Here is a 21,209-nt window from a genome sequence, read left to right on the forward strand (position 1 = left end):
ACCACCACCACAACATAACCACCACCACAACATAACCACCACCACAACATAACCACCACCACAACCACCACCACAACACAACCACCACCACAACATAACCACCACCACAACCACCACCACCACAACACAACCACCACCACAACATAACCACCACCACAACATAACCACCACCACAACCACCACCACAACACAACCACCACCACAACATAACCACCACCACAACCACCACCACCACAACACAACCACCACCACAACCACCACCACAACACAACCACCACCACAACCACTACCACAACACAACCACCACCACAACACAACCACCACCACAACACAACCACCACCACAACATAACCTCCACCACAACACAACCACCACCACCACAACCACCACCACAACACAACCACCACCACAACCACCACCACAACACAACCACCACCACAACATAACCACCACCACAACACAACCACCACCACCACAACCACCACCACAACATAACCACCACCACAACCACCACCACAACATAACCACCACCACAACATAACCACCACCACAACACAACCACCACCACAACATAACCTCCACCACAACACAACCACCACCACCACAACCACCACCACAACACAACCACCACCACAACCACCACCACAACACAACCACCACCACAACATAACCACCACCACAACACAACCCCCACCACAACACAACCACCACCACAACATAACCACCACCACAACATAACCAGCACCACAACCACCACCACAACACAACCACCACCACAACATAACCACCACCACAACCACCACCACAACCACCACCACAACACAACCACCACCACAACATAACCACCACCACAACCACCACCACAACACAACCACCACCACAACATAACCACCACCACAACCACCACCACAACCACCACCACAACACAACCACCACCACAACACAACCACCACCACAACACAACCACCACCACAACACAACCACCACCACAACATAACCACCACCACAACCACCACCACAACATAACCACCACCACAACCACCACCACAACCACCACCACAACATAACCACCACCACAACCACCACCACAACCACCACCACAACACAACCACCACCACAACACAACCACCACCACAACACAACCACCACCACAACATAACCACCACCACAACCACCACCACAACACAACCACCACCACAACACAACCACCACCACAACACAACCACCACCACAACACAACCACCACCACAACTACCACCACAACATAACCACCACCACAACCACCACCACAACACAACCACCACCACAACACAACCACCACCACAACACAACCACCACCACAACACAACCACCACCACAACACAACCACCACCACAACACAACCACCACCACAACATAACCACCACCACAACATAACCACCACCACAACACAACCACCACCACAACACAACCACCACCACAACACAACCACCACCACAACACAACCACCACCACAACACAACCACCACCACAACACAACCACCACCACAACATAACCACCACCACAACACAACCACCACCACAACACAACCACCACCACAACACAACCACCACCACAACACAACCACCACCACAACACAACCACCACCACAACACAACCACCACCACAACATAACCACCACCACAACATAACCACCACCACAACCACCACCACAACACAACCACCACCACAACACAACCACCACCACAACACAACCACCACCACAACCACCACCACAACACAACCACCACCACAACCACCACCACAACACAACCACCACCACAACACAACCACCACCACAACCACCACCACAACACAACCACCACCACAACCACCACCACAACACAACCACCACCACAACCACCACCACAACACAACCACCACCACAACCACCACCACAACACAACCACCACCACAACCACCACCACAACACAACCACCACCACAACCACCACCACAACACAACCACCACCACAACACAACCACCACCACAACACAACCACCACCACAACATAACCACCACCACAACATAACCACCACCACAACATAACCACCACCACAACCACCACCACAACACAACCACCACCACAACATAACCACCACCACAACCACCACCACCACAACACAACCACCACCACAACATAACCACCACCACAACATAACCACCACCACAACCACCACCACAACACAACCACCACAACAACATAACCACCACCACAACCACCACCACAACCACCACCACAACACAACCACCACCACAACCACCACCACAACACAACCACCACCACAACCACCACCACAACACAACCACCACCACAACACAACCACCACCACAACACAACCACCACCACAACATAACCTCCACCACAACACAACCACCACCACCACAACCACCACCACAACACAACCACCACCACAACCACCACCACAACACAACCACCACCACAACATAACCACCACCACAACACAACCACCACCACCACAACCACCACCACAACATAACCACCACCACAACCACCACCACAACATAACCACCACCACAACATAACCACCACCACAACACAAACACCACCACAACATAACCTCCACCACAACACAACCACCACCACCACAACCACCACCACAACACAACCACCACCACAACCACCACCACCACAACACAACCACCACCACAACATAACCACCACCACAACACAACCACCACCACAACACAACCACCACCACAACATAACCACCACCACAACATAACCACCACCACAACCACCACCACAACACAACCACCACAACAACATAACCACCACCACAACCACCACCACAACCACCACCACAACACAACCACCACCACAACATAACCACCACCAAAACCACCACCACAACACAACCACCACCACAACATAACCACCACCACAACCACCACCACAACCACCACCACAACACAACCACCACCACAACCACCACCGCAACACAACCACCACCACAACACAACCACCACCACAACACAACCACCACCACAACACAACCACCACCACAACACAACCACCACCACAACATAACCACCACCACAACCACCACCACAACATAACCACCACCACAACCACCACCACAACCACCACCACAACATAACCACCACCACAACCACCACCACAACCACCACCACAACACAACCACCACCACAACACAACCACCACCACAACACAACCACCACCACAACATAACCACCACCACAACCACCACCACAACACAACCACCACCACAACACAACCACCACCACAACACAACCACCACCACAACACAACCACCACCACAACCACCACCACAACCACCACCACAACACAACGACCACCACAACATAACCACCACAACACAACCACCACCACAACACAACCACCACCACAACACAACCACCACCACAACACAACCACCACCACAACACAACCACCACCACAACACAACCACCACCACAACATAACCACCACCACAACCACCACCACAACACAACCACCACCACAACACAACCACCACCACAACACAACCACCAACACAACCACCACCACAACACAACCACCACCACAACCACCACCACAACACAACCACCAGCACAACCACCACCACAACACAACCACCACCACAACACAACCACCACCACAACCACCACCACAACACAACCACCACCACAACACAACCACCACCACAACACAACCACCACCACAACACAACCACCAACACAACCACCACCACAACACAACCACCACCCCACAACACAACCACCACCACAACACAACCACCACCCCACAACACAACCACCACCACAACACAACCACCACCACAACCACCACCCCACAACACCTGTGGGAACCGACCTGTGAGATTTATATGTATTTAATTAATATGAATGTATATAGAATTTATATTTACGTTAATTTATATTTTTGATAACAATTTGTATGATGATTAGCAGACAGTATTTCTGCAATATTCTCACAAATAGACTCCTTACACATTAGGGGGGGGGGGGTTATAATATATTTATATATATGCAGCCAATCAAACTACAGTATTAAACTACATATATTAGTAAATTAATGATGAGGCCTTATCTTATTGTACGGCAGGCTTAGTCCACCAGGTGTAACTAGGATGTAGACACTAAATAATCCTGGTGAGAGGCTAGCTTCCTACACCCATAGTAACTGATGTACCAAGATTAATTCTTGCTTCCTCTTCTTGTTCCTGTCAGAGGGCGCTAGCGGTAAAGCCGGAATCCTAATATATGACAGCTATATCAGAGAAAACACTGTATATTATTAGATAAGAACCAAGGAGTAATTACCTGGATTTAGTGGCTTGTCTAGTGTCCTAACCGGTTCGCCCTATATCTACTTAACATTAACGGGCCACAAATAATTAGATAAACGGGTTTCAGTAAGACACTTCCCTTGTTTAGATGTTGACTGCGTGTTGATGATGGTAGAAGCATTAATTTGATCTCCATAACACTTCGTCCAAAGGGAAATTATAGGAGCTGCATGTGCTCCAGCGACTGTGGTCATAAACAACAATGGCTGACCTGCCTCACCACTGACGCCTGGCTCTCCTTGTCCACATGTCAATATGTGGTAGAAGGCTCACATTTACTCTATTTTAATACTGATAATTAAGTTAATACATATGAGATGTTTTTATGATGTAATAAGTCCAAAGACAACTGTATTAAGAATAATTCCCAACAGAATAGCTGGTGAATTTATAGCGCTATGTGGCAATGATATCCCGTTTTCTATTGATGGAAAATTCCACTACAGGTTACATTTTCTATGGGTTAACTTGTGTATACAACAGCAGCAATATTATCTGCTTATTGTATTTAATATTAGTAAATGGTGTCAGGTGTTCCGACAACGCCCACCTGGGTAACTTTTACTCTTCTTAACAGAAGAGTAAGGAGAGACATGATTACCACCTACAACATTCTCAGGGGAATTGACAGGGTGGACAGACAAATTCTTTAGCACGGGTGGAACACGAACAAGGGGAGGAAACTGAGTACCCAGATGAGCCACAGAGACATTGTGGCTCATTTGGCCCACACTCCCCCACACATGGGGGAGAGTGGGCCTCCCCCCCACAACCAACACCCCCCACCCCCCACAACCAGCACCCCCGCCCCCCCCCCTTCCAAACCCAGCACCCTTGCCCCACCATAGGGAAGTACCTTATGCTATTTGCTCCCCACCATCAGGAAGGGTGGGGGTGTCCCTCTCCCTCATGCTGCCCTTCCCTGGGTGGGAGAGGCTGGGAAGGGTTGAGGGACGGGGGATGGCAGTTGGAGGTAAAGAGGCAGAATCCGCGGTCGTTCAACTCGTTTTTCAGGAGTCAAATCCGGATTAGCTTTGAAATCAGATGAATATAATTTTATATTCGACTATTGTGCCTGATTGTGGCGTGAGGCTTCCACCCTCTGGTTGACCTGGTCGTGGGGCTGGGTGACCTGGTCGTGGGGCTGGTTGACCTGGTCGTGGGGCTGGGTGACCTGGTCGTGGGGCTGGTTGACCTGGTCGTGGGGCTGGGTGACCTGGTCGTGGGGCTGGTTGACCTGGTCGTGGGGCTGGGTGACCTGGTCGTGGGGCTGGTTGACCTGATCGTGGGGCTGGTTGACCTGGTCGTGGGGCTGGTTGACCTGGTCGTGGGGCTGGTTGACCTGGTCGTGGGGCTGGTTGACCTGGTCGTTGGGCTGGTTGACCTGATCGTGGGGCTGGTTGACCTGATCGTGGGGCTGGTTGACCTGGTCGTGGGGCTGGTTGACCTGGTCGTGGGGCTGGTTGACCTGATCGTGGGGCTGGTTGACCTGGTCGTGGGGCTGGTTGACCTGGTCGTGACGACCGTAGTCCATGCCCCACACTGTCATGTCTAGTGGTGGTGTTTTCCGTTACTTTACATCAACATGTTACCAGTTAAACTCCACTAATGTCTTGGGAGGATGGTTGTGTGACCTTAACTGCTCGTTAACGGTTGTTAGTCTCCCTCAATACCTGCTAGAGGTCGCTCGACGTCTTTGAAAGCACTTAGACTAATCTTCTTTGAAACCATTGTAACATGGGTCTTGTGTACTCCTGGGGGCAGATTCACGAGGCAGTTACGCAAGTACTTACGAACGTGTACATCTTTTCTCAATCTTTGACGGCTTTGTTTACATTTATTAAACAGTTTACAAGCATGAAACCTTCCCAATCAACTGTTGTTATTGTTATAAACAGCCTCCTGGTGCTTCGGAGGTCATTAACTGTTTAATAATTGTAAACAAAGCCGCCAAAGATTAAGGAAAGATGTACAGGTTCGTCAGTGTGGCGTCCTCGTCCTCCCAATCATTCCCCACTCCCCCGTCCCCTTGTCCTCCCGACCTTTCCCCACTCCCTCAACCGATGCGTTCCCAAATGGTCTGATGTTCCCATCAGAAAACTGGAAACATCAAGTGATCTGATGTTCCCATCACTGAACAATAAGAAGAACAGTTCAAAAAAGAAATTTAAAAATTTAAATATACAAAAATACAAAAATAAACTATACTCACAAAATGAACAGTATGGTAAACAACACAGCTTAATTCCAATGCAATGTCACACATAATAATTAAATCAAAATGAAAATAAATTGAAACCTATGAAAATTCAATTTATCAATGCAATTGGAAACATTGAAATGTAATCGTAACATATTTAGTATAGTGTGTGTTGCTTTTACGTGCAACAGATGGCGCTGTTTTTCCAAAAAAAGCATGTTTCTACCTGTCATAGGTGTGGCATCTATATAGTAGGTATATAAAAACACGCGCCTATTCGAATGCAACGTTGTGTCAAAATTTCAAAGCAATCGGTAAAGAGGTTTCGAAGATTTCCCCTCACCTGAAAAGCACCCTTTTTAAGAAAAAAACATGTTTTTTTACCGTCACAGACGTGACATCTATATAATATGTATATAAAAACCTGCGTGGATGCGTATGGAACGTTGTGTGAAAATTTCAAAGCAATCGGTGAAGAACTTTGGGAGATTAGCGGTTATGCACAAATGAACATTTCCATTTTTTTTATACAGACTAGCTGTACCCGGCCATGCGTTGCTGTGGCTCAGTAATGCATGTGCATTACTGAGCTTCAGCAACCTTCCCTTGCCTTCCAGTCCTCCCCACCATTCTCCACTCCCCCGTCCCCTATTCCTCCCCACCATTCCCCCCTACCCCGTCCCCTAGTCCTCTCAACCATTCCTAACTCACCCGTTCCCTCGACCTCCCAACCATTCTCCACTCCCCCGTCCCCTTGTCCTCCCCACCATCCCCCACTCCCCCGTCCCCTTGTCCTCCCCACCATCCCCCACTCCCCCGTCCCCTCGTCCTCCCCACCATCCCCCACTCCCCCGTCCCCTCGTCCTCCCCACCATCCCCCACTCCCCCGTCCCCTCGTCCTCCCCACCATCCCCCACTCCCCCGTCCCCTCGTCCTCCCCACCATCCCCCACTCCCCCGTCCCCTCGTCCTCCCCACCATCCCCCACTCCCCCGTCCCCTCGTCCTCCCCACCATCCCCCACTCCCCCGTCCCCTTGTCCTCCCCACCATCCCCCACTCCCCCGTCCCCTCGTCCTCCCCACCATCCCCCACTCCCCCGTCCCCTCGTCCTCCCCACCATCCCCCACTCCCCCGTCCCCTCGTCCTCCCCACCATCCCCCACTCCCCCGTCCCCTCGTCCTCCCCACCATCCCCCACTCCCCCGTCCCCTCGTCCTCCCCACCATCCCCCACTCCCCCGTCCCCTCGTCCGCCCCACCATCCCCCACTCATGTGGGAGTAACCTGGTCAATGCCTCAGACATGGTCACTGGTCAAAAGGAAATTAGATTTAACCGAACATGGAAAAATTGTGAGAGAATACTCTATACGGACGCCAGATTTATCTCAAACATGGGGAGTGGACCTGGCGGACCGGGACATGGGGAGTGGACCTGGCGGACCGGGACATGGGGAGTGGACCTGGCGGACCGGGACATGGGGAGTGGACCTGGCGGACCGGGACATGGGGAGTGGACCTGGCGGACCGGGACATGGGGGAGTGGACCTGGCGGACCGGGACATGGGGAGTGGACCTGGCGGACCGGGACATGGGGAGTGGACCTGGCGGACCGGGACATGGGGAGTGGACCTGGCGGACCGGGACATGGGGAGTGGACCAGGCGGACCGGGACATGGGGAGTGGACCTGGCGGACCGGGACATGGGGAGTGGACCTGGCGGACCGGGACATGGGGAGTGGACCTGGCGGACCGGGACATGGGGAGTGGACCTGGCGGACCGGGACATGGGGAGTGGACCTGGCGGACCGGGACATGGGGAGTGGACCTGGCGGACCGGGACATGGGGAGTGGACCTGGCGGACCGGGACATGGGGAGTGGACCTGGCGGACCGGGACATGGGGAGTGGACCTGGCGGACCGGGACATGGGGAGTGGACCAGGCGGACCGGGACATGGGGAGTGGACCTGGCGGACCGGGACATGGGGAGTGGACCTGGCGGACCGGGACAGGGGGAGTGGACCTGGCGGACCGGGACAGGGGGAGTGGACCTGGCGGACCGGGACATGGGGAGTGGACCTGGCGGACCGGGACATGGGGGAGTGGACCTGGCGGACCGGGACATGGGGAAGTGGACCTGGCTGACCGGGACATGGGGAAGTGGACCTGGCTGACCGGAACATGGGGAAGTGGACCTGGCGGACCGGGACATGGGGAAGTGGACCTGGCTGACCGGAACATGGGGAAGTGGACCAGGCGGACCGGGACATGGGGAAGTGGACCTGGCTGACCGGAACATGGGGAAGTGGACCAGGCGGACCGGGACATGGGGAAGTGGACCTGGCTGACCGGGACACGGGGAAGTGGACCTGGCTGACCGGGACATGGGGAAGTGGACCTGGCTGACTGGAACATGGGGAAGTGGACCTGGCGGACCGGGACATGGGGGATCTACCAGGGTGGACCATATACTACCAGGGTGGACCATATACTACCAGGGTGGACCATATACTACCAGGGTGGACCATATACTACCAGGGTGGACCATATACTACCAGGGTGGACCATATACTACCAGGGTGGACCATATACTACCAGGGTGGACCATATACTACCAGGGGTGGACCATACTCTACCAGGGTGGACCATACTCTACCAGGGTGGACCATATACTACCAGGGTGGACCATATACTACCAGGGTGGACCATATACTACCAGGGTGGACCATATACTACCAGGGTGGACCATACACTACCAGGGTGGACCATACACTACCAGGGTGGACCATACACTACCAGGGTGGACCATATACTACCAGGGTGGACCATATACTACCAGGGTGGACCATATACTACCAGGGTGGACCATACACTACCAGGGTGGACCATATACTACCAGGGTGGACCATACTCTACCAGGGTGGACCATATACTACCAGGGTGGACCATACACTACCAGGGTGAACCATATTCTACCAGGGTGGACCATATACTACCAGAGTGGACCATACTCTACCAGGGTGGACCATATACTACCAGGGTGGACCATACTCTACCAGGGTGGACCATATACTACCAGGGTGGACCATACACTACCAGGGTGGACCATATACTACCAGGGTGGACCATATACTACCAGGGTGGACCATACTCTACCAGGGTGGACCATACTCTACCAGGATGGACCATATACTACCAGGGTGGACCATATACTACCAGGGTGGACCATATACTACCAGGGTGGACCATACACTACCAGGGTGGACCATACACTACCAGGGTGGACCATACACTACCAGGGTGGACCATACACTAGCAGGGTGGACCATACTCTACCAGGGTGGACCATACTCTACCAGGGTGGACCATATACTACCAGGGTGGACCATACACTACCAGGGTGGACCATACTCTACCAGGGTGGACCATACACTACCAGGGTGGACCATATACTACCAGGGTGGACCATATACTTCCAGGGTGGACCATACACTACCAGGGTGGACCATATACTACCAGGGTGGACCATACACTACCAGGGTGGACCACACACTACCAGGGTGGACCATATACTACCAGGGTGGACCATACTCTACCAGGGTGGACCATATACTACCAGGGTGGACCATACACTACCAGGGTGGACCATACACTACCAGGGTGGACCATATACTACCAGGGTGGACCATACACTACCAGGGTGGACCATATACTACCAGGGTGGACCATACACTACCAGGGTGGACCATACACTACCAGGGTGGACCATACACTACCAGGGTGGACCATATACTACCAGGGTGGACCATATACTACCAGGGTGGACCAAACACTACCAGGGTGGACCATACACTACCAGGGTGGACCATATTAAACACATAGGCAAGTTAAAGCCAAACTTGTGCCTGTGACCTGACCAAGTCTTACCCAGGGGTCATTTACAAGACTTTACAGTCGAGCAAAGTGCATTAATGTAAAGTACAGACTTTAGAAAAAGAGGAAAGAGAGTGAGATATAGTGTAATGCTAGGCCAGGGAATGATTAGTTATAAATATATGCTGGAGGGTGTCCAAATTGCCAAGTCTGAATGCGAAAAAGATGATCTAAAGACAAAAATTAAATACATAAATAATGGGACGAAGGCAGATACGATAATGGAACATATATCAAGAAACGTTACCAGTAAAACATTTGGTGTTGTTCTTCCGCTGTGTGGTCCTCTTGTAAAGCTCCAGTGAGTCTACTCAGCCCAGTAATGGTCGCCTCACTTTATTTATGAACACATTCATTTGAGCGAATTCAGAGAATGGCAAAGTTCATCACACAGATTAGTAACCTTTCAGTCGAAGAGAGATTTACAGAAGTAAACACACATTGTGTATGAAGGCGAAGAGTTAGTGGGCGACATGACTAAAGTGTACACCTGGATAAAAGGGTTTAATAAAGGTAATATTTATCAACTATTAAATATATCAGCACAAAATAGAACATGAAACAGTGGATAGAATTAGGAACAGCAAAGACTCAGGAAAGACCTGGGAAAATACAGACGACGAGTCACAATAACATGGCTGATGATATGATGACCAAGCCACTCATCACAGGATGAGGAGACGACCACGTTCCGGTCCCTCCGGAACCATTATCACGTCGTGTGTGAGGAAGAGAGGAACGGGTCTATAAGGAAAGAGAGTGAGGTGAGTAGCAGGTAAGAGAAGAAGGTAATTTCTAGAAGAAGGTAAGATGAAAGGGAAGAGTGAACGCAACAACGCCAGGACTCAGGTTCATGTTGGGAAGGTTGTGTGTCAGAGCCACGTCGACAAGACGTCGTCTGTATAGTGTAGAGGCAGGAAAGATTATTTTAGAGGAAGACCAATCAATAGGATGATTAGCATCCCTAACATGAGAGAAGAGAGCATTGTTTGTGTCAGCAGACTTAACACTTCTCACGTGTTCCTCAAGTGTGTCATTAAGTGTAGGGCCAGTTGCACCAAGGTATTGGAGAGGACAAGACGGACAAGAAATAGAGTAGACACGAGCAGCAGCACAAGTAGCAGGAGGAGCAGTGTCAACTTCCTCCCTCACACACCACCTGATATTGGTCCAGCACGGACCGAAACGTCGTCGTCTCCTCCTCTCTGATGTGAGGTTCGGTCATCACCTAAGAAAATGTTGGTTTGGAACAGGCTGGTTGATATATGGGACCAATTACTGGGTCACAATACTTATGACATCACTTGATGGATTTAAGTTCAAATGTAAATGAATAAGTTTGGCTCGCTGGAAATAGAAGCTGACTCGTATGGGCCAGTCCGTGTTGCCCAGATTACTTAATTGTTGTGTTGTATGACCCTTACAGCCTCTGTTGGGACCCTTACAACCTCTGTTGGGACCCTTACAACCTCTGTTGGGACCCTTACAACCTCTGTTGGGACCCTTACAGCCTCTGTTGGGACCCTTACTACCTCTGTTGGGACCCTTACAGTCTCTGTTGGGACCCTTACAACCTCTGTTGGGACCCTTACAACCTCTGTTGGGACCCTTACAACATCTGTTGGGACCCTTACAACCTCTGTTGGGACCCTTACAACCTCTGTTGGGACCCTTACAACATCTGTTGGGACCCTTACAACCTCTGTTGGGACCCTTACAACCTCTGTTGGGACCCTTACAGCCTCTGTTGGGACCCTTACAGCCTCTGTTGGGACCCTGACATATGGGCGCCTGACAGCTGGGTGGACAGAGCTTCGAATTCGTAGTCCTGAGGTTCCGGGTTTGATCCCCGGTGGAGGCGGAGACAAATGGACAAAATGTTTCTTTCACCCTGATGCCCTTGTTACTTAGCAGTAAATAGATACCTGGGAGTTAGACAGCTGCTACGGGCTGCTTCCTGAGCATGGAGGCCTGGTCGAGGACCGGGCCACGGGGACACTAAGCCCTGAAATCATCTCAAGATAACCTCAAGAAAGATAACCCTTACAACCTCTGTTGGGACCTTTGCAGACTCCAGTGGGACCTTTGAAGACTCCGGTGGGACCATTGCATCCTCCGGTGGGACCACTGCAGCAGGTCCCTTAGCAACACATGCCCCAGCAGCTGCAGGTGAGGCCATCACTCCTGGGGTGTCCACCTAGACCTGTCCCTCACCGGCCCTGGCTGGTGTGTCTCTATACATATTGTTTACGTTAAGCTGCTGGAGAAGCAGAGTGTCTGCGTGACGCTCGTGTGTGTGTCACAGCGTGCAGGGAAGGCTGCGGGAACATTGTTATGGAAAACCCGGCAAGGGGCAGAATGGTACATCAGCACATCTGTAGATACAATAGGACATACGAGCATCTGTAGGTATAATGGGACATATTCGCTTTGGAACAGGAACATGCATGGGTGTTTGGTGGTGCTGGGAAAGGTTGCCTTGGGCCAGGGGGTCCGTCCCTTCCTGACCACTGGAAGGAAGGGAAGGGGGAGGAGCTGCTCTGATGGAATGGGAAAAAGGGGCAGCTGGTTTGACGAGACGGAAACGACGGGGAATGTATTCTGAAGGGACAGAAGGGAGGGGGAGCTGGTCTGATGGGACGGAAGGGAAGGGGAGCTGGTCTGAGGGGAAGGGAAGAGAGGAAGAGCTGCTCTGAGGGGAAGGGAAGGGAGGGGGAGCTGGTCTGAGGGGGAGGGGAGCTGGTCTGAGGGGAAGGGAGGGGGAGCTGCTCTGAGGGGAAGGGAAGGGAGGGGAACTGGTCTGAGGGGAAGAGAAGGGAGGGGGAGCTGGTCTGAGGGAAGGGAAGGGAGGGGAGCTGGTCTGAGGGGAAGAGAAGGGAGGGGGAGCTAGTCTGAGGGAAGGGAAGGGAGGGGAGCTGGTCTGAGTGGAAGGGAAGGGAGGGGGAGCTGGTCTGAGGGGAAGGGAAGGGAGGGGGAGCTGGTCTGAGGGGACGGAAGGGAGGGGGAGCTGCTCTGAGGGGAAGGGAAGGGAGGGGGAGCTGGTCTGAGGGGAAGGGAAGGGAGGGGAGCTGGTCTGAGGGGAAGGGAAGGGGAGGGGGAGCTGGTCTGAGGGGACGGAAGGGAGGGGGAGCTGCTCTGAGGGGAAGGGAAGGGAAGGGGAGCTGGTCTGAGGGAAAGGGAAGGGAGGGGAGCTGGTCTGAGGGGAAGGGAAGGGAGGGGGAGCTGGTCTGAGGGGACGGAAGGGAGGGGGAGCTGCTCTGAGGGGAAGGGAAGGGAGGGGGAGCTGGTCTGAGGGGAAGGGAAGGGAGGGGAGCTGGTCTGAGGGGAAGGGAAGGGAGGGGGAGCTGGTCTGAGGGGACGGAAGGGAGGGGGAGCTGCTCTGAGGGGAAGGGAAGGGAAGGGGAGCTGGTCTGAGGGAAAGGGAAGGGAGGGGGAGCTGAGGAAAGGGCATTAACGTAGGTCAAGAAGGACTTAAAAGATAAAAAGGAGATGAAAGTGAGGGGAATTCAGAGAACGGATAAGGAAGTAGGTGAGGCTTAGTTGGGGGGCCACGACCCCCTGTGTTGGAGGGCCACGAGCCCCCCCCCCCTGTGTTGGAGGGTCACGTTCCCCCTGTGTTGGGGGGCCACAACCCCCTGTGTTGGAGGGTCACGACCCCCCACTTGTGTTGGAGGGTCACGACCCCCCTGTGTTGGAGGGCCACGACCCCTCCCTGTGTTGGAGGGTCACGACCCCCCTGTGTTCAAGGGTCACGACCCCCCCCCTGTGTTCGAGGGCCACGACCGCCCCTGTGTTGGAGGGCCACGACCCCCTGTGTTGGAGGGCCACGACCCCCTGTGTTGGGGGGCCACGACCCCCTGTGTTGGAGGGCCACAACCCCCTGTGTTGGAGGGGTCACGACCCCCTGTGTTGGAGAGCCACGACCCCCTGTGTTGGAGGGGTCACGACCCCCTGTGTTGGAGGGCCACGACCCCCTGTGTTGGAGGGTCACGACCCTCCCTGTGTTGGAGGGTCACGACCCCCCCCTGTGTTGGAGGGTCACGACCCCCCCTGTGTTGGAGGGTTACGACCCCCCTGCGTTTGAGGGTCACGACCCCCTGTGTTGGAGGGTCACAACCCCCTGTGTTGGAGGGTCACGACCCCCTGTGTTGGAGGGTCACGACCCCCTGTGTTGGAGGGTCACGACCCCCTGTGTTGGAGGGTCACGACCCCCTGTGTTGGAGGGTCACGACCCCCTGTGTTGGAGGGTCATGACCCCCCTGTGTTGGAGGGTCACGACCCCCTGTGTTGGAGGGTCATGACCCCCTGTGTTGGAGGGCCACGACCCCCAAGTTGGAGGGTCACGACCCCCTGTGTTGGAGGGTCATGACCCCCCTGTGTTGGAGGGCCACGACCCCCTGTGTTGGAGGGTCATGACCCCCCTGTGTTGGAGGGTCACGACCCTCCCTGTGTTGGAGGGTCACGACCCCCCCTGTGTTGGAGGGTCATGACCACCCTGTGTTGGAGGGTCACGACCCTCCCTGTGTTGGAGGGTCACGACCCCCCCTGTGTTGGAGGGTCATGATCCCCCTGTGTTGGAGGGTCACGACCCCCTGTGTTGGAGGGTCACGACCCCCCTGTGTTGGAGGGTCACGACCCCCTGTGTTGGAGGGTCACGACCCCCTGTGTTGGAGGGTCACGACCCCCTGTGTTGGAGGGTCACGACCCCCTGTGTTGGAGGGTCATGACCCCCCTGTGTTGGAGGGTCACGACCCCCTGTGTTGGAGGGTCACGACCCCCTGTGTTGGAGGGTCACGACCCCCTGTGTTGGAGGGTCACGACCCCCTGTGTTGGAGGGTCATGACCCCCCTGTGTTGGAGGGTCACGACCCCCTGTGTTGGAGGGTCATGACCCCCCTGTGTTGGAGGGTCACGACCCCCTGTGTTGGAGGGTCACGACCCCCTGTGTTGGAGGGTCACGACCCCCTGTGTTGGAGGGTCACGATCCCCTGTGTTGGAGGGTCACGACCCCCTGTGTTGGAGGGTCACGACCCCCCCCCCTGTGTTGGAGGGTCACGACCCCCTGTGTTGGAGGGTCACGACCCCCTTTGTTGGAGGGTCACGATCCCTTGTGTTGGAGGGTCACGACCCCCCCCCTGTGTTGGAGGGTCACGACCCCCTGTGTTGGAGGGTCACGACCCCCCCCCTGTGTTGGAGGGTCACGACCCCCCCCTGTGTTGGAGGGTCACGACCCCCCCTGTGTTTGAGGGTCATGACCCCCCTGTGTTGGAGGGTCACGACCCTCCCTGTGTTGGAGGGTCACGACCCCCCCTGTGTTGGAGGGTCATGATCCCCCTGTGTTGGAGGGTCACGACCCCCTGTGTTGGAGGGTCACGACCCCCCTGTGTTGGAGGGTCACGACCCCCTGTGTTGGAGGGTCACGACCCCCTGTGTTGGAGGGTCACGACCCCCTGTGTTGGAGGGTCACGACCCCCTGTGTTGGAGGGTCATGACCCCCCTGTGTTGGAGGGTCACGACCCCCTGTGTTGGAGGGTCACGACCCATTGTGTTGGAGGGTCACGACCCCCTGTGTTGGAGGGTCACGACCCCCTGTGTTGGAGGGTCATGACCCCCCTGTGTTGGAGGGTCACGACCCCCTGTGTTGGAGGGTCATGACCCCCCTGTGTTGGAGGGTCACGACCCCCTGTGTTGGAGGGTCACGACCCCCTGTGTTGGAGGGTCACGACCCCCTGTGTTGGAGGGTCACGATCCCCTGTGTTGGAGGGTCACGACCCCCTGTGTTGGAGGGTCACGACCCCCCCCCTGTGTTGGAGGGTCACGACCCCCTGTGTTGGAGGGTCACGACCCCCTTTGTTGGAGGGTCACGATCCCTTGTGTTGGAGGGTCACGACCCCCCCCCCTGTGTTGGAGGGTCACGACCCCCTGTGTTGGAGGGTCACGACCCCCCCCTGTGTTGGAGGGTCACGACCCCCCCTGTGTTGGAGGGTCACGACCCCCTGTGTTGGAGGGTCACGATCCCCTGTGTTGGAGGGTCACGACCCCCTGTGTTGGAGGGTCACGACCCCCTGTGTTGGAGGGTCACGATCCCCTGTGTTGGAGGGTCACGACCCCCTGTGTTGGAGGGTCACGACCCCCTGTGTTGGAGGGTCACGACCCCCGGTGTTGGAGGGTCATGACCCCCCTGTGTTGGAGGGTCACGACCCCCTGTGTTGGAGGGTCACGACCCCCCCCCTATGTTGGAGGGTCACGACCCCCCCCCCTCTGTGTTGGAGGGTCATGACCACTCGGTCACCACCACTGGTCAAGACCTGGGTCACCACCAGTGGTCAAGACCTGGGTCACCACCACTGGTCAAGACCTGGGTCACCACCACTGGTCAAGACCTGGGTCACCACCAGTGGTCAAGACCTGGGTCACCACCACTGGTCAAGACCTGGGTCACCACCAGTGGTCAAGACCTGGGTCACCACCACTGGTCAAGACCTGGGTCACCACCACTGGTCAAGACCTGGGTCACCACCACTGGTCAAGACCTGGGTCACCACCACTGGTCAAGACCTGGGTCACCACCACTGGTCAAGACCTGGGTCACCACCAGTGGTCAAGACCTGGGTCACCACCACTGGTCAAGACCTGGGTCACCACCAGTGGTCAAGACCTGGGTCACCACCACTGGTCAAGACTTGGGGTCACCACCAGTGGTCAAGACCTGGGTCACCACCACTGGTCAAGACTTGGGGTCACCACCACTGGTCAAGACCTGGGTCACCACCACTGGTCAAGACCTGGGTCACCACCAGTGGTCAAGACCTGGGTCACCACCACTGGTCAAGACCTGGGTCACCACCAGTGGTCAAGACCTGGGTCACCACCACTGGTCAAGACCTGGGTCACCACCAGTGGTCAAGACCTGGGTCACCACCAGTGGTCAAGACCTGGGTCACCACCAGTGGTCAAGACCTGGGTCACCACCACTGGTCAAGACCTGGGTCACCACCAGTGGTCAAGACCTGGGTCACCACCAGTGGTCAAGACCTGGGTCACCACCACTGGTCAAGACCTGGGTCACCACCACTGGTCAAGACCTGGGTCACCACCACTGGTCAAGACCTGGGTCACCACCACTGGTCAAGACCTGGGTCACCACCACTGGTCAAGACCTGGGTCACCACCAGTGGTCAAGACCTGGGTCACCACCACTGGTCAAGACCTGGGTCACCACCACTGGTCAAGACCTGGGTCACCACCAGTGGTCAAGACCTTGGTCACCACCACTGGTCAAGACCTGGGTCACCACCAGTGGTCAAGACCTGGGTCACCACCACTGGTCAAGACCTGGGTCACCACCACTGGTCAAGACCTGGGTCACCACCACTGGTCATGACCTGGGTCACCACCACTGGTCAAGACCTGGGTCACCACCACTGGTCAAGACCTGGGTCACCACCAGTGGTCAAGACCTGGGTCACCACCACTGGTCAAGACCTGGGTCACCACCAGTGGTCAAGACCTGGGTCACCACCACTGGTCAAGACTTGGGGTCACCACCAGTGGTCAAGACCTGGGTCACCACCACTGGTCAAGACTTGGGGTCACCACCACTGGTCAAGACCTGGGTCACCACCACTGGTCAAGACCTGGGTCACCACCAGTGGTCAAGACCTGGGTCACCACCACTGGTCAAGACCTGGGTCACCACCAGTGGTCAAGACCTGGGTCACCACCACTGGTCAAGACCTGGGTCACCACCAGTGGTCAAGACCTGGGTCACCACCAGTGGTCAAGACCTGGGTCACCACCAGTGGTCAAGACCTGGGTCACCACCACTGGTCAAGACCTGGGTCACCACCAGTGGTCAAGACCTGGGTCACCACCACTGGTCAAGACCTGGGTCACCACCAGTGGTCAAGACCTGGGTCACCACCACTGGTCAAGACTTGGGGTCACCACCAGTGGTCAAGACCTGGGTCACCACCACTGGTCAAGACTTGGGGTCACCACCACTGGTCAAGACCTGGGTCACCACCAGTGGTCAAGACCTGGGTCACCACCAGTGGTCAAGACCTGGGTCACCACCACTGGTCAAGACCTGGGTCACCACCACTGGTCAAGACCTGGGTCACCACCACTGGTCAAGACCTGGGTCACCACCACTGGTCAAGACCTGGGTCACCACCACTGGTCAAGACCTGGGTCACCACCACTGATCAAGACCTGGGTCACCACCACTGGTCAAGACCTGGGTCACCACCACTGGTCAAGACCTGGGTCACCACCACTGGTCAAGACCTGGGTCACCACCAGTGGTCAAGACCTGGGTCACCACCAGTGGTCAAGACCTGGGTCACCACCACTGGTCAAGACCTGGGTCACCACCACTGGTCAAGACCTGGGTCACCACCACTGGTCAAGACCTGGGTCACCACCACTGGTCAAGACCTGGGTCACCACCACTGGTCAAGACCTGGGTCACCACCAGGAGTTAACAGACCATTATAACTGTCTCTCACAGTGGACTCACCTAGATGTACTTACGTATATGTGCTTGCAGGGTCGAGCTCGGCTCCGAGCCCCGCCTCCCGAACATTCTTAGTTTAATACAATGACTCAGTTCTCACGCTTTTGTCGTGTTTACATTTAAAATGTTGAATCGAAGTAGATTCAACTTCTTCTACGTCCCGACTGCTCCAGTGAGTCATTTGTGTCTCCAGTGTCCATCTATGGCCGCTCGTTCTGCTGCTCCTCGCTCAGAACAACGCTGTTATGTCTACCTTATCAATTTCCTTTAGATTATTATAGGTTGTTATCATATTCCCACTGTCTTTCCTTTCCTCCTGTGTGACAAAGTTCAGTTCTCTCAGTCTTTCCTCATAATGTAAGCCCCTCAACCCAGGAACGAGTCTCGTTGCAAATCCTTTTCTAATGTCTCCTTGTCCTCTCTCAGGTAAGGGCTGCATGCTGGGGGGATGCATATTCAAGAATGGGTCTCGCCATCGCTGTATATAGGACCCGGAAAGCTCCTTTGTCCAGAGTTGTGAAGGATGCACGGATGTTGGCCAGTGTGCTGTGTGCGGTGTTCTCGTCGCCCCGGGATGATGGGAGCTGACAGGTCTTTATGACGGTCAGTACTGGACGACCACAGCCTGGTCGTGGCTGTGGGGTCCTGGCCACCACCCTGAACACTGTGACAGACGACCACAGCCTGGTCGTGGCTGTGGGGTCCTGGCCACCACCCTGAACACTGTGACAGACGACCACAGCCTGGTCGTGGCTGTGGGGTCCTGGCCACCACCCTGAACACTGTGACAGACGACCACAGCCTGGTCGTGGCTGTGGTGTCCTGGCCACCACCCTGAACACTGTGACAGACGACCACAGCCTGGTCGTGGCTGTGGGGTCCTGGCCACCACCCTGAACACTGTGACAGACGACCACAGCCTGGTCGTGGCTGTGGGGTCCTGGCCACCACCCTGAACACTGTGACAGACGACCACAGCCTGGTCGTACCTGTGGGGTCCTGGCCACCACCCTGAACACTGTGACAGACGACCACAGCCTGGTCGTGGCTGTGGGGTCCTGGCCAGCACCCTGAACACTGTGACAGACGACCACAGCCTGGTCGTACCTGTGGGGTCCTGGCCACCACCCTGAACACTGTGACAGACTACCACAGCCTGGTCGTGGCTGTGGGGTCCTGGCCAGCACCCTGAGCACTGTGACAGACGACCACAGCCTGGTCGTGGCTGTGGGGTCGTGGCCACCATCCTGAACACTGTGACAGACGACCACAGCCTGGTCGTGGCTGTGGGGTCCTGGCCAGCACCCTGAACACTGGGACAGACGACCACAGCCTGGTCGTACCTGTGGGGTCGTGGGTGTCGTTGCCAGACACCTCCGGCCAGTAAAAAACTCTTATCAACTCTTCCTCTTTAACTTGCCACCAAAGGTTCTAGTTGGTCCCATCTTCTTCCTTAACTTTCCACGAGAAAGACTGACTGGACGTTACAAACTGTTTTAATGTAATTTTCCAGGAGGACTTGCTGGACCCATCTCTCCTCTTCTCCAGGAGGACTTGCTGGACCCATCCCTCCTCTTTTCCAGGAGGACTTGCTGGACCCATCCCTCCTCCTCTTCTCCAGGAGGACTTGCAGGACCCATCCCCCCTCCTCTTCTCCAGGAGGACTTGCTGGACCCATCCCTCCTCTTCTCCAGGAGGACTTGCTGGACCCATCCCTCCTCTTTTCCAGGAGGACTTGCTGGACCCATCCCTACTCTTTTCAAGGAGGACTTGCTGGACCCATCCCCCCTCCTCTTTTCCAGGAGGACTTGCTGGACCCATCCCTACTCTTTTCAAGGAGGACTTGCTGGACCCATCCCTCCTCTTTTCCAGGAGGACTTGCTGGACCCATCCCCCCTCCTCTTTTCCAGGAGGACTTGCTGGACCCATCCCCCCTCCTCTTTTGCAGGAGGACTTGCTGGACCCATCCCTCCTCTTTTCCAGGAGGACTTCCTGGACCCATCCCTCCTCTTTTCCAGGAGGACTTGCTGGACCCATCCCTCCTCTTTTCCAGGAGGACTTGCAGGACCCACTCCTCCTCTTCTCCAGGAGGACTTGCTGGACCCATCCCTCCTCTTTTCCAGGAGGACTTGCTGGACCCATCCCTCCTCTTTTCCAGGAGGACTTGCTGGACCCATCCCTACTCTTT

The 21,209-nt window shown here is 55.2% G+C and overlaps 2 protein-coding genes across 2 annotated transcripts in view; both read right to left on the reverse strand.

The window, feature by feature from the left end:
• LOC123757143 (uncharacterized) overlaps nucleotides 1–21,209 on the reverse strand; it is a 344,783-nt gene that overhangs the window by 283,434 nt on the left and 40,140 nt on the right. The gene's annotated exons all lie outside the window — the stretch shown is intronic.
• On the reverse strand, nucleotides 5,441–5,923 carry LOC138367412 (uncharacterized). Its single transcript, XM_069329057.1, has one exon. The coding sequence runs from the start codon at nucleotides 5,921–5,923 to the stop codon at nucleotides 5,441–5,443; it is 483 nt and encodes a 160-aa protein (XP_069185158.1).

The sequence above is a fragment of the Procambarus clarkii genome, chromosome 22 (assembly GCF_040958095.1).
Source record: "Procambarus clarkii isolate CNS0578487 chromosome 22, FALCON_Pclarkii_2.0, whole genome shotgun sequence".
NCBI lineage: Eukaryota > Metazoa > Arthropoda > Malacostraca > Decapoda > Cambaridae > Procambarus > Procambarus clarkii.